Source organism: Dromiciops gliroides, chromosome 2 (genome assembly GCF_019393635.1).
Source record: "Dromiciops gliroides isolate mDroGli1 chromosome 2, mDroGli1.pri, whole genome shotgun sequence".
In the NCBI taxonomy this organism is placed as follows: Eukaryota; Metazoa; Chordata; class Mammalia; order Microbiotheria; family Microbiotheriidae; genus Dromiciops; species Dromiciops gliroides.
Window position 1 is genome coordinate 665230248 of NC_057862.1, and position 13323 is coordinate 665243570.

Here is a 13323-nt window from a genome sequence, read left to right on the forward strand (position 1 = left end):
AGTCTGTGGGCTGTGGAAAATAAATATTGGTGGAATGAGTGACAGCGGCTGAGTGTGGAATTTTATATATCCGGTTTCCTTAAAATGAGGCATACCTGCTCTTGAGGTTGCATTGGGGTGGGGGGAGGGAAGGGGCTAAACACAGGCCCTTACAAATGGTCTACTAATTTATATGTTTAACATAGCAATTAGTTAAGTTCATTCTCTGTTATTCACATCTGAACTGGGAAATGTTGGTCTTTCCTTTCTCCTTAGGAAATTAAGTGTCAAATCCATCACAAACCCTCGATATGTGGACAATGTGGGGAACCCCTCAGTGAATGGATTGTATGATTTGTCCCTGGGACCAGCCGACTCCAAAGAAGCGTGTTCCACCTGCGTGCAGGACTTTGGCAACTGCCCTGGGCACCTGGGCCACATCGAGCTCCCCCTGTTGGTCTACAACCCTCTGTTCTTTGATGTATGTATGTCCAGTGCTGCTTTCAGGATGGGTGACCAGCCACGGGCAAAACAGCCGGTTCGGCTGAGCCCTAAGGCCCTTTGGGTTAAAGGACTCCTTAGGGGAGTCCTTAGAATGGGCCAGATCCTCAGAGGAGTTGAGTTCCCCCTGGTATTGGGTTGTAGCCTAAGTAATTCTCATCTACTGCCGACTCATGGCCCGTTTGTTTGAGTCCATTCACTTGGGGAAAACAACGCTGAAGAAGGCTACGCCGTAGCGCTGTCTTTGTTCAGAGGGTTTCATCCGGACATGGCTTGTGGGATGAGCCCTCCCTTCCGTGCAGGCAGGGGAGGGGACAAGGCGCATTTCTGACCACCCTTCTCTTTGTAGGGTCTGTTTTGTCTCTGTACCCTCACTGCCTGCCTCCTAGTAGGTTCTTGATAAACACTTGTTGGCCGGTTCCATCTTAAAATTCTGACACCCCCAAAGCGTTTTCATCCTTAGATAACTTCCATTATTTAGGGCAGCTGGGGGGCACAGAGCACCGAGCTTGGGATCAGGAAGACTCATCTTTAAGAGTTCAAATCCATTCTCAGACACTAGTTGTGTGACCCTGGGCGAGTCACCTCAGTTTGCCTCAGTTTCCTCATCTGTAAAAAGGCCAACTGTGCTAGTATCTTTGCCAAGAAAACCCCTAAATGGGGTCATGAAGAGTCAGACGTTGTTATTCAGCCGCCAGGTGGGTGGCGAGAGCTCTGGCTGGAGGAGCGGGTGATGTTCTGCCTGCTTTCTCTTTTTTCCTTCTTTGCTGATAGTTTACTTGATGATCAGCATTTTGGAGGAAGGGGATGCTTTGTGTTGGAACAAAAGAAATGGGACTGCTCCAAGTGGGGCTGTGGCCTCTTGGAGGCCATTGAGGGCAGGCCTCGAAGCCAGTAGGCCCAGATTTCAGGCTGATTCTGGGCCAGTCACTTGACCTGGGCTTTTCTTGAAGAATGAGCCGTAGAGAAGGGGCTGTCCAGTAGAGGGTATCTCCTCACTGGGAGCTCCCCACATGCCAATAAAATCACAAGTCTGCCCAGATCCTGTCCTGGTAATGTGGATGTAGGGCTCTGAGGTTTGACCTAGATGGACATAATCTCATTTGGTCTTCACGGGTACCCAGTGAGGTATTTATGTAGGCAATGTGATTCTCCCCATGTGACAGATGAGGAAATTGAGGCAAACAGGTTAAGTGACTGTCCTAGAGTAACACAGCACCTTTACAACCAGACCAGGGGAATCTGACATGACGAAGGGATGCTGGATTGAAAGTAAGAGGAGAGTAGTCAGAACCCTCTTTCTGGCCCTTGTATGGATCTCATCTCTAATCAAGGAGGTCCCTCTACTGCACCTTCTGGCTCTAAATAAGTGATTGGCTCCTAGCTATAAAAAATCCATCTCATGTGCTTATATGCCCTGGTGGATCTCACTGAGCCCATCCCCTACTCAGACTTTGTAAAAGACAGAAGACAAAAGGAAAGAAGCACAGGAGCAGCCCATGGAAGGAGGCTGACAGCGTGGGCCATGCTGCACACCCAGCGTCCCCCAACTCCTTCCTTCCTCTTTCCTCTGGAGACAAGCTCGGTCACTGGAATTATTCTGTATTTGTGTGTGTAAGCCTCCAGGGCTTCTCTGAAGCGCTTGTTTCTCACAGCTCTGTGATGTCTGACAGCTCTGGGGTGAGCTGTTCTCCCTGTGGATCAGGAAAGAGGAGCCTCGCGTGTTTACGTAGCGTTTGCCGGCCCTTAGTGCTGTCTTTGGGCCCCCGACCTTGCCCGTTAACACAGGCTTCTTGTGTCTTCTCTGCAGAAGCTCTACCTGCTGATCCGAGGCTCCTGCCTGAACTGCCACCTGCTGACTTGTCCCCGACCCGTGGTTCACCTCCTCTACTGCCAGCTTCGGGTCCTCGAGGTTGGGGCGCTGCAGGGCGTCTATGAACTTGAGAGCACTTTGAACAGGGTAGGTGACGTGTGGCTGTCCTAAAAGCCACCAGAAATCTGTCCTAAAGAAGGAGCAGGCGCCACGGGGCTGCCTGGGTTTGGGAAAGGGAGGGGGGCTGTGTCTGGAGCAGAGAGGCGCAGGCATTGCCTCCCACCTTGGGTTTGCTGATATATCAGTGAAGGATTGTCCAGCCTTCGATGGGAATTGGCTCATGGGTGTGTGAGCAGTGGGCTGCCAGAGTGCAACAGAGACCCTCGGTGCTTTCACGGCATTTTCCATTGAGACTTTGAAATGTCGACTTTTTGTGTCCCGACCGAGGTTTCAAAGAAGCAGGAGGTTCGTGGCCCTTCGCAAGGCCCAGGGAGGCCTGTGGGTCTTTCACTTCCATGACTACTTGAGCCCAGTTGGTGGGATAAGCCCGTGCGGTTCTTCCTCCATCCCTCCATTAGACACCAGAGGCAGGGCTGGCCCAGAGCCCTTGGTGTCCTTCTGCACGTCTGCTCACACATGGGCTAAGAGGTCACTCTGGCAAGCCGCTGTGTGCCCTGGCCAAGAGGGGCCAGAGGAAAGGACGGGGGGGTGACTGCTCATGAAGACCTGTGCAGTATTGCCTCGGAGTGCTAGAATGGGCCTGTGATGGGGCGCGGGTCCCTGATCTCTCCTTTATTTTTCAGTTTCAAGAAGAAAACCCTGATGCTTCCATCTGTGAGATTCAGGAGGAGTTAGAGCGGCACACCCGGGCCATCCTGGAGAACAACCTGCTGGGAGCCCAGGGCTCACAGGTGAGGCGGGGCGGCTCCTGCGCCTCTGGGTCAGCTGGGGCAAGGTCCTCGGGAAGGGCCCTTCTCCAGTCCTTTGTTCGTGTGTTTCAGGTGAAGAACGTCTGTGAGAGTAAGAGCAAGCTGATCTCCCACTTTTGGAAGACGCACATGGCTTCGAAGCGATGCCCCCACTGCAAGTGAGTGGCCCAGCAGCCCTCCTCTCCGGCCCGAGGTGTTCTGCACCCTGGAAGCCTCTTTGTTTCCCGGCAGCATTGAAACTCTTGTCCTTTTCTCTCCCCAGAACCGGAAAGTCAGTGGTTCGGAAGGAGCACAACAGCAAGCTGACCGTCACCTACCCTGCTGTGGCTCACAGAAAGGCCAAGGAGGACAAGGCCAAGAAGAAAGCAGGTAAGGCGTCCTGGCAGCCTGGAGCCAGATGGACACCGCCGATAGAGATGATAGCCTGCTTCAGTGTACTCTCACAGCCCCGGAACGTGAAGAGGCAGGTGTTCTTCCCATTTCACAGGCCCAGACCCCTTATCAGACTTGGTCGTGGTCAGTGTTGGAGGGAGCATTCAGATTCAGCTTTCCTTGCTCCCTTCACTCCCTGCTGCTGTGCGGTGGGCCTGTGGGAGCCCTCCTGGGCCACATCCAGTGGTCTTGAGTTTGCTTGTCAGGATTGAGCTCCTTGTCATCTCCTCCTTTCCTGCAGCCCAGAACCGTCCCCCTCACCAAGTACATGGTCATCACCTGTGCCTGGGGTTTATGCCCTACCCCCTTTCCCCTGTGGATGGATGAATGAGCGCCTCTTCCCAAAAATGTGGCGGAGAGTGGGAGCGGCCGGCTAACACTGGGGCTTTTCCAAGTGCCATCCAGTAATAAAGGGGAGGCAGTATGGTCCAGGGGAAAGGGTACTGGCTCTTGACGAGGTCATCTCACTTGGCTCATTTCTGAAATGAGGAGATGGGCCTGAAGACCCTGGAGGTCCAGGCCAGCTCCAGATCTCGGATCAGAGCTGTCACCAACCTCAAAGCACTGTCTGAATGCTCGCTCTTCGCCTGAGGGTTGGCTTCCCTCCTCTCGGGCTTCTTAGTGTTCAGAGGGCTTCTGCATCACGGATGCCTTTCCCGCCACACTGCCACTCATTCTTCTTCCTCTTCACTATGTTTCTGGCTAGGGTGGCAAGGACTGGCCGTCACGGTTTTCAGAATCTGGCTTTTTGGGTTGTTTTGGGGTTTTTGTGCAGAAGCAGTGGGGTGGGGTGGACAGAGAATGTAGACCTCTGGGGTCAGATCCTGGCTCAGTGACCTCAGCCGAGTTTCCTCTTGGGGCCTTGGGCTGCAGGACAGTACTTTATGTCTAGGCACAGGAAGAGATTTCAAGGCAGAGGGGTAGAAGAAAGATCGTGAGCTGGGAAGACTTTAGGATCAGCCTAAGTTGAGGGGCAGTGGCTGAAATCAGTGTAATAATAGTCTGAGCCCCCTATTTCACTCTGACCCCTGAGTACCAGAGTGTACACATGTAAGATCTAACACCAACATGGAAGCCTTTGGACACTGTCATCTCCACCAAGATATCCCCAGCACAATCCTAGTCCATGGGGTGCATTTCATAGGTTTCTAAATAGAGGAAGATTTAACAGTGCCTTGTACCAGTCCTTCATACTCAACTTTTCTTCTGCGCCTCTGTCACTCTCTGGCCTTCATCTGCAGTGGTTTATCCAGCTGTTCTTGACCTCACTTCCCAGTGACCCTGCCTGGCCCTGCAGAGCCCATCCTATCCCACCCCTGGGCCTGTATCTGATCACTAAGTCACCTTTATCTACACAGAATCTTTCTGCAACTAGTCTGTGGGGAGGAATGAATGAAGAAAGCTTTTATTAGGCACTTACTGTTTGCCACACACCATGCTAAGCATGAGATACACACTTGGTAAAGTAAGACAGTCCCTGCTATGGGCACCTCACATTCTACTGGGGTGATGATAAACAAGTCTGATGGAGAGTTCCCACGGCTTCAGCAACAAAGCAGGGGATGATGTCTGTTCATTGATAACTTCTCATCGGTTTCTGAGGACTTTGGTGACAAGAGTTGGAAAGCATGCCTGACCATCAGGAGGAGGGGTGGGCGTTTCTCTGGAAGCCACATCCTGGCACATTTATCCTAAACTGGGAAGTCATTAACAGGGAAGAATCTGGGGCAGCAGACTGGACTAGTTTCCTGGATAAAGGAAACAATGGGAAAAGAGAATGTTGGTCGGATGCTTAGTGCAAACTTATTATCAGCATCTATGTACCATGGACAAAAGGAGCTATTGGGGCTGTCCTATTTGAATTCAGGGACCCCTTGTTACAGTTTGTCTGTTAGTATCTCTTGGTTGAAATGTTGTGATGATAGGCTACTGTTAATTCAGCAGTGGTCTCTATGTGGGTTGAAGGTAGCTCCCATGTTGAAGAAATCATGGGTCTTTTGCCATGTATCTGTACACGTTTGTGTGATAAGTATCCAATGGGATCTATTCAGTCTGCAGAAAGTGTGTTTGCTTTGTATTGTATTGAGTCAGTTAGAGAGATGGATCCTTTGGGAATCGCCCTGTGACCCTCAGCCGGGGAGCCATTGATGGATCCTGTTTGAAAGATTAAATCCGTGAGGGGCCCAGCCACGCAGGTGTGCTCGAGATGAAGAGACAGAGAAGGGCTCCTCATGCCTAGACTTCCTTGCACTGATTTTGTTGTTTGTCTTTGGTTTTCTCTTCTCCAACCCAGAAATCGAAGATGCCCAATTGGGGAAAAGGGGCTACTTGACCCCCAGCACTGCCCGAGAACATATCTTGGCTCTTTGGGAGAATGAAGGTAATGTACTCTACGCAGGGAGTCCTAAATTCTGTGAATTCTCTTGACCATTCTGTTTACCAGTGACCATTGCTGTTCTCCACTGAGGCCTGTCCCTCGTGTCCTGTCACCCTGAGCTGAACATTTACAAAATCGTTATGTCCCAGAGTGCTTGAGGAATATGCTGTTTCAAACAGTTTTGTGCTGGAGAGTTTTCTGTAGCTGCCTAAGTGATTCCTCGTACAAGTTGGGATTTCTGTTCTTTAGGGAAGTGGCATCTGTGGTTATTTCCATGCTCCGACTGTGGTCTGATCAGAGCAAAATCAAACCAGCTGCTTCCTCGTACTGCGGCGCTCTGTCTTCCGAATAATAACTCACGTGTCTAGCTCCTTGACGAGTGCTTTCCTTACAACATTGCTCTGAGGTAGTCGGTGCAAGTATCATGAATCCCGTTTTATAGACGGGAAAACCAAGGCCTGCGGAAGTTAAAGGACTGGTCTGTGGACTGGCAGTCGGGTCAGAGCTGGGATGGGAACCCTTCTCTTCCCAGTATTCTGAACAGCTTGCTTATCAATAACACGTCGGTGGCTGGGCATTGAACATGCAGAAATAGAAAACATTGAGAGATACGTACACACCTTGTGCAATACAGCGCTGCCTTTTCCAAATCATTTGTTAGTCCTGCTGCTGACACAGATGAACCAAACTTCTCTGAAACCGCAAAACCTACTGTAATGTTATTTGGCTTATGACCTGTTCTTCCTATGCCTCCTTCCTTTTTTTTTGTGGGGCAATGGGGGCTAAGTGACTTGCCCAGGGTCACACAGCTAGTAAGTGTCAAGTGTCTGGAGCTGGATTTGAACTCAGGTCCTCCTGAATCCAGGGCCGGTGCTCTATCCACTGCGCCACCTAGCTGCCTTCCCATGCCTCCTTAACCGAATTTCACTTCGTGTTTTCTTAGAGCTAGTTAATAAATGATGCCATGGAAACATATTGATGCTATAAATGATGCTATGGAAACAAAGGGGAAACAAGCAAACAAAAATAGATAAAGGGCTTTTAATTGGAAGTTTTGGACTGAGAGGATTCCTGAGTTGAAATACTAGCTGTCACTCTGTGACCATGGGCAAGGCACTTCCGATTTCTGGGTCTTAGTTTCCTCCTTTTAAAAGTAAGAATCGAACTAGGTGATATCTAAGGTCATGTCCAACTCGCAGTCTGTGATCCTGTGTCACCACAGTATCGCTTAAGGTAGACAAAAGTAGTACACAAAAAGTTACTTGATTGAATAGAACATCTCCAATTTTAAACAACCCTCCAATCTTTTGCCTTTTGATCATTAGACTTCCAGTTCAGAGCTCTTGTTCACATTAGATCAGACAGACTTTTTTGAGGGTTCTAAAATATAAATGAATTTTCTGTATCTGTTGAAATAGTTTTGTGGTTTTCCTATCTTTTTTATGTTGCTTATGCTAATCCTGACGTGAAACTACTCTTTGCATTCCTCACGTGAATTCAGCTTGGCTACAGTGAACTATTTTCTGGCTATATTGCCGTAGTCTCCTTGTGATGATTTTATTTAAAATTTTCATGTCAATATTAATTAGTAATAGTAGCAATAGTTTTCTTTTTCTGCTTTGCCTCTCCCTTGTTTGGGTATCAGGACTGTATTTTTCTCAAGAAATTTTGGTAAATGCTTTCAGTCTTTCTTTTGGAGAATAATTTTTTTGGCAGAGGCATTAATGGTCTGATAGAATGCACTTGTAAATCTGTCTGGCCTGGGTTTTTTTGTTTGTTTTGTTTTGTTTTTTTAATTTGGCATTTTTAAATTTGATTTCTTTTTTGAAAATTGATTTACATTTTATATCTTCATAGGCTACTTCTGAACTTCCTTTAAATTCTTACTTTTTGTTGCTGTATAAATTTGTGCAGTAGTTTCCAGTAGTTCTTTTTATTTTATCTATACTTGTCATGAATTCACCTTGATAATTTGATTTAGACAGCTTTCCTCATGTCCTTAGAAGGAAATAAAATTTTTGGTCATTAAGCTTATTAATCACCAAGAATCTCCTTTCTCATTTGGCTCCTGTGTGGAAACTATTGAACGTTTCTTTTCATTTTGATGCTCTTCTATTTGATATAATAAGTTTATTTGCTTTCAATCATAGGTTTCTTTCTGAACTATCTTTTCTCCGGTTTGGAGGATCCTGGCGTAGAATCCAAATTCAATCCAAATATCTTCTTTTTGGACCTTGTGGTAGTGCCACCTTCCAGGTAATTCCTAATTCCATGACAGCTTGGAAGGAGAATTGAATGATACCATATCACAACCCCCCCCCTCCTCCCCCCAACCCCCAAGTCAGGAGAGAATTAGAATAAAGAATTCTTCCAGTCTAGATTCCTTTTGGTGGGTGTGTGTGTGTGTGTGTGTGTGTTTTAGTTGCTTCTTTAGTAACAGAGGTGAGAGAGAAGCTTCTGCTTTTTTTCCTTGACATGTTAACCCTTGTGTTGCATTGTAGGTATCGCCCAGTCAACCGCCTCGGGGATCAGATGTTTACCAATGGCCAGACGGTGAACTTGCAGGCTGTTTTGAAGGACGTGGTCCTGATCCGCAAGCTTCTGGCTCTGATGGCCCAAGAACAGGCCCTACCAAGTGAGGGCACAGGTGTAACAGAGAAGGAAATCCAGGATGGCTCCCCAGAGGTACCGTGACTGTGCCTTTGTTCACAACTAACCCGGGGCTGGTCTGGTGAATTGCTGAGACAAAAAAAGCTGATTGGGCATTGAAGAAGGTCAGGGCTCTCTCTGGAACTGACCTGAATTTTGTTTGGTTAGCTCTTTGGAGACCTTGCACCTGTCACTTGAGCCTTGGCTTAGACTTTGCGGCATAGTGGAAGGAGTCTTGCCCTGGGCTGGGGTTCTAGTCCTGCTCAGTTCATTTGGACTGACATTACTGAATATCTGCTCAGTGTGAGGGGCTGGGCCGTGTCTTCTTGGTCAAAGCAAGTCACCTTCTGCTTAGCCTATAGGGTCAGGATTTTTCTGGAAGATTCCTCTAGCTCTCTGTCCTATCATGACCCAGGGTGTGGAGGATTGGGCACGTTTTAAACCCCATGTTGTCTCTGACTTTACTTTTGGGCCACCTCTGCCCTGCACGAATTCAGGGAGAATACCAACCGACTCGTCCTAAGCTTACCGTCTCTCCTTTGTTTTTGTTTTGTTTTGTTTTGTTTTGTTTTTGATGGGGCAGTGAGAGTTAAGTGACTTGCCCAGGGTCAAACAGCTAGTAAGTATCAAGTGTCTGAGGCTAGATTTGAACTCAGGTCCTCCTGAATCCAGGGCTGGTGCTTTATCCACTTCTCCTTTATTTTTATCACCTTCACCTGCCTCACTTCCCTGGCCCAGAAACTCAGTTCTTAGAGCAAAAAATGAAAAAAGAAAGCCAGAAGAAAAGCAGCCTGCGCACCAAGCCTGCCAGTGTAGATAGTGCCCCCGGGCAGGAGGGAGGGAGCTTTCCCGGGCCCTGGCACAGGCACTGTGGCTGTGGGCTTCTCTCCATCCCCTTCGTGACTCTTGTTTGTCTGCACGGCTCACTGCTTTCTGAGCTCGTTCATAGAAATCAGCAAGTTTTCTGACCATTTCCCTTAGGCTGCCATGATAGTCCATGACATTCATGTACCACAGTTTGTTAAGCTTCTCCTCAGTTGCTGACGTAGACTTTGTTTCCATTTCAAAACCCACTTTCTGTGAAATAGATTTCCAAGCATGTGGAAATCTTTCAGGCTTCAGCCTCCTTGAGAAGGCCTGTGCTTAGCAACGGCCTCTCAGGGTTAAAGGCTGTGGATTTTTCCTTCCACGATCATTTGAAAAGATGAGTTCATTGAGGGTATTTTAGTCATTTTTTTTCAAAGTTCAATGAGTTGGTTATTCAGAAATCTATTTACCATTGCTCACATGATCGAGGGATTCTGTGTGGCATGAGAATGTAACTGTACTAAAAGCACCTAATGTTTATTTAACAGGCGAAGGTCTGAAACTTGTTTTACAGTGACTGTCATCTGCTCTGTTGGAGTCATCTCCTCTAACCCTTCATTTTACAAAGGAAATGACAATCTCTCCCTCCCATCCCACAACTTTTTCTAACAGTTGTTTTCATTGTAGTGTAAGTCAGCATGGTATGGTGAAAAAACCTCACTCTCCTGGAATCTGCTTAGCTGTGTTTTAATTCTGAAGTCCCTCCCTCCCTCCTTCCTTCCATCTCTGCCTCTTTCCCTCCTTCCCTCCCTCCCTTTCCCCCCATCTTTTCCCTCCCTTCCATCCCTCCCTTCCTCCTTCTGTCACTTCCCTTCCTCCCATCTCTGCCTCCTCCCCTCCCTCTCTCCCTCTCTAACTCTGTTCCCTCCCTCCCCCATCACTTCTCCCTGCCTCTCTCCCTCCCTTCCTGATTCACCTAACATCTGCCAATCACAGAGCCCTGGGCTAGGCCCTAGGGAGGTGCTAAGTTCAGCTAAAACTGGTCCTTGCTGTAACAGATGGTTTCATTAGTTTCCTTGGCCAAAAATCAGATCCTCTTCTGTAGGCCAGGGGTGCATCAGGAGGATCCGATACTATCTGGGTTTTTTTTTTTCCTCTAAAAAATTAGGCTCTTAACCTCTCTCAGCAAAATGTTCACAAAATAACACATATAGTTATATAAACCTGAGGAAGATTGTGAGTGTGCACAAAACCATAGACTTTTTTTTTTTTAAGTGAGGCAATTGGGGTTAAATAACTTGCCCAGGGTCACACAGCTAGTAAGTGTGAAGTGTCTGAGGCCAGATTTGAACTCAGGTCCTCCTGACTCCAGGGCTGGTGCTCTATCCACTGCGCCATCTAGCTGCCCCAAAACCATAGACTTTTTAAAACCTACACGTTAACTCACCACAGTAGTAGGAGTGAGGGCCTCCTGTGTGGGTGGGTCCGCCTTGGAGCACATTTTCTGCTTATCAGTTTTATCATTTACACTGTGCACATTTATGCTGTTGTTGAGCTGCAAGGACCCTTAGAGGCCCCACTCCTCATTTTATGAATGAGGAAACTGAGGCCCGGGCTGGGGGGAGACGCTAGGTTGGTTGCCTGCCCAGGGCCTCACACAGCTAGCTCTGGGGGGGGGACCCAGAGTCCTGTTTTTTCCACTGTACCATTGTTCTTGTGGCCCTGCTTTCCCCTTGTTGGGCACCGTTTCATACAAGTTTTCCCACCTATCTGGGTATTCTTTGTGTTGGGCATTTCTCATGCCACAATCCTATTCCATGTCGCTCAGCCCCCATTCCCTAAACCTTTCACAGAGGTGCTGTTTCCAGCATGAGGCTGTTGTGAATAGGGCTCGGAGGGAGGGTTTTTGTGTGGACGGATCTTTTCCCCTCTCACATGGCCCCACCTGTAAAACTCGGCCGGACTAGATGAGGAGTTGGGTCGATTCACCTGGGGCCTTTCAGCAGTCTGCCGAAGCCGACAGGCCACTTTTCAGAATTTAAAAATTCTTAGTGGAAGGAAACGCTGAGCGTTAGAAGTGAGTGAAAATAAAGATGTGATTCTTGAGGTTCGGACTTTATTGCATTTTTCTGCCCTCTGAGTTCACAGCCCCCTTGGATGTATCTGTGGACCCTCAGGGGAGGGAAGGTCTGTGGATGCCAGCAGAAGTCCCAGATTGGGTGACCCTTGAGATGCCTTTGAGTAATGGTGTCTGTCGTCCTGGGAGCAGTTAATCCATCCCAGGTCTCTGAAGCCTGAGTGCTCTTGCAGGAGTTTTCATTGATAGAACCTGCACCCACCACGAGGTGGCACCCACTGTCTTGGCGGCATCCTGGGGTTATCGGGTCCTTTTGGTGCCTCTGCTGCATCACTACGGAGGGATGCAGCAGCATTGCTCACTCTCTGGGAGCCGGGGGCTAGGCCGGGCCTGGACTCCGGCCTCTGCGTGGCTGCTGGTGCTGGGGGCTCATCCTGAGAATGGTTTTGCTTCTGTTGAATGGCAGCGGTGGTTGGTAGCCGTACCTGTTTCTTGTTCGAGTTCCTCAGGGGCAGCCTCTGAGCCCAACTGTCCCTGGCCCCATCCCTCAGGCTGCTCCCGGGCTGGACGCCCTGACGTGGACGTGCTGTTGTCCTCCCTGGAGTGTGGCTCCTCTGACACGGAGTTCCCAGGACTGTCCCCCGTCTGTTTGGACTTTGAGCTTGCTTTAGTGTGGCCTTGGGGAAGGAAGGCATCATGGCTTGGGGGGAAGAGAGCGGCACATGAAACATCAGCCACCTGGGGGGCCTGGGGCTTGTCCCTTCATCTCCGAGCCTCAGCCCTCTCGCTGAGGCCCTGTGTTATAGATGGGCTGGGGCTGCCTTGGCAGAGGGCAGTCCTATCCTGGCCCCTCACTGGGTCATGTTAAGATCACACAGGGTTTTGGGGTTGCTTGTTGCCTCACACTTGGCCGCACTGAGGTTGTGGTCTACTCAGCCTGTTAAACACCAGCTGTGGTCTGGCAGCATCTCCTTTATCCCGACTTGTGTAAATGTGGGACTTTACATCTATTCCCATTTAATTTCATCTTAGAGCTTACCCACCGTTCTGGTCTCTGATGGGCTTCTGGGTCCCCGATTCCATCAGTCAGTGAGTTTGCTGTCCCCCTTGGTGTTGCAGGTTTGAAGAACTTGGTGAGCGTTCCAGCTGTGCCTTCATCTGGGCCACTGAGAGCTTTCCCTTGGGGTGAACATCTGACTTGTTGGGTCTGCTCCCTCGACCAGTTATGACAACATCTGCCTTAGCTTATGCGTCTCCACCTAACCCAGAAGGATGTCATGAGAGACTTATGATCAACATGTTCTGGGGCTTTCTCTTGGTGTACCTGTGATCAGGTGGCCTGGAGTCAGGAAGTCCAGAGTTCAAATCCAGCCTCAACATTTACTACATATGTGACCCATCACTTAGCCTTTGTCTGCCTCAGTTTCCTCAACTGTAAAATGGTTCTGATAGTAGCACCTGCTTCCCAGGGTTGTTGTGAGGATCAAGTGAGAGAGACGTAGAGTGACCGGCACATAGTAGGTGTTGGATAAATGCTTGTCTCACCCACTGACGACTCCTCGTGGTCACTCTTCGGTACTTTCCTGCTTCTGCTCTAGAACTTTGCCTTGAAGTGGAATCAGGTTCATTAGCTTATCTTTGAGTAATTCATTTCCTTGTCCATTTTGAACGTTTTATGACTTTTGTCCATCTCTAGTCTTTGAGCATTTCTCCATGATCGTTTCGAGGTCATACGATATTTTAGCCATCACGCAGATTT

The 13323-nt window shown here is 48.8% G+C and overlaps 1 protein-coding gene across 1 annotated transcript in view; it reads left to right on the forward strand.

Moving 5' to 3' along the window:
• The window catches only part of POLR1A (RNA polymerase I subunit A), a 70416-nt gene that overhangs the window by 2528 nt on the left and 54565 nt on the right, over nucleotides 1-13323 (forward strand). Inside the window, 8 exon segments of the mRNA XM_043988292.1 lie at nucleotides 256-460; nucleotides 2291-2440; nucleotides 3097-3204; nucleotides 3295-3380; nucleotides 3485-3591; nucleotides 5948-6034; nucleotides 8182-8287; nucleotides 8533-8716. Of these exon segments, the coding sequence (XP_043844227.1) occupies nucleotides 256-460; nucleotides 2291-2440; nucleotides 3097-3204; nucleotides 3295-3380; nucleotides 3485-3591; nucleotides 5948-6034; nucleotides 8182-8287; nucleotides 8533-8716 (1033 nt within the window).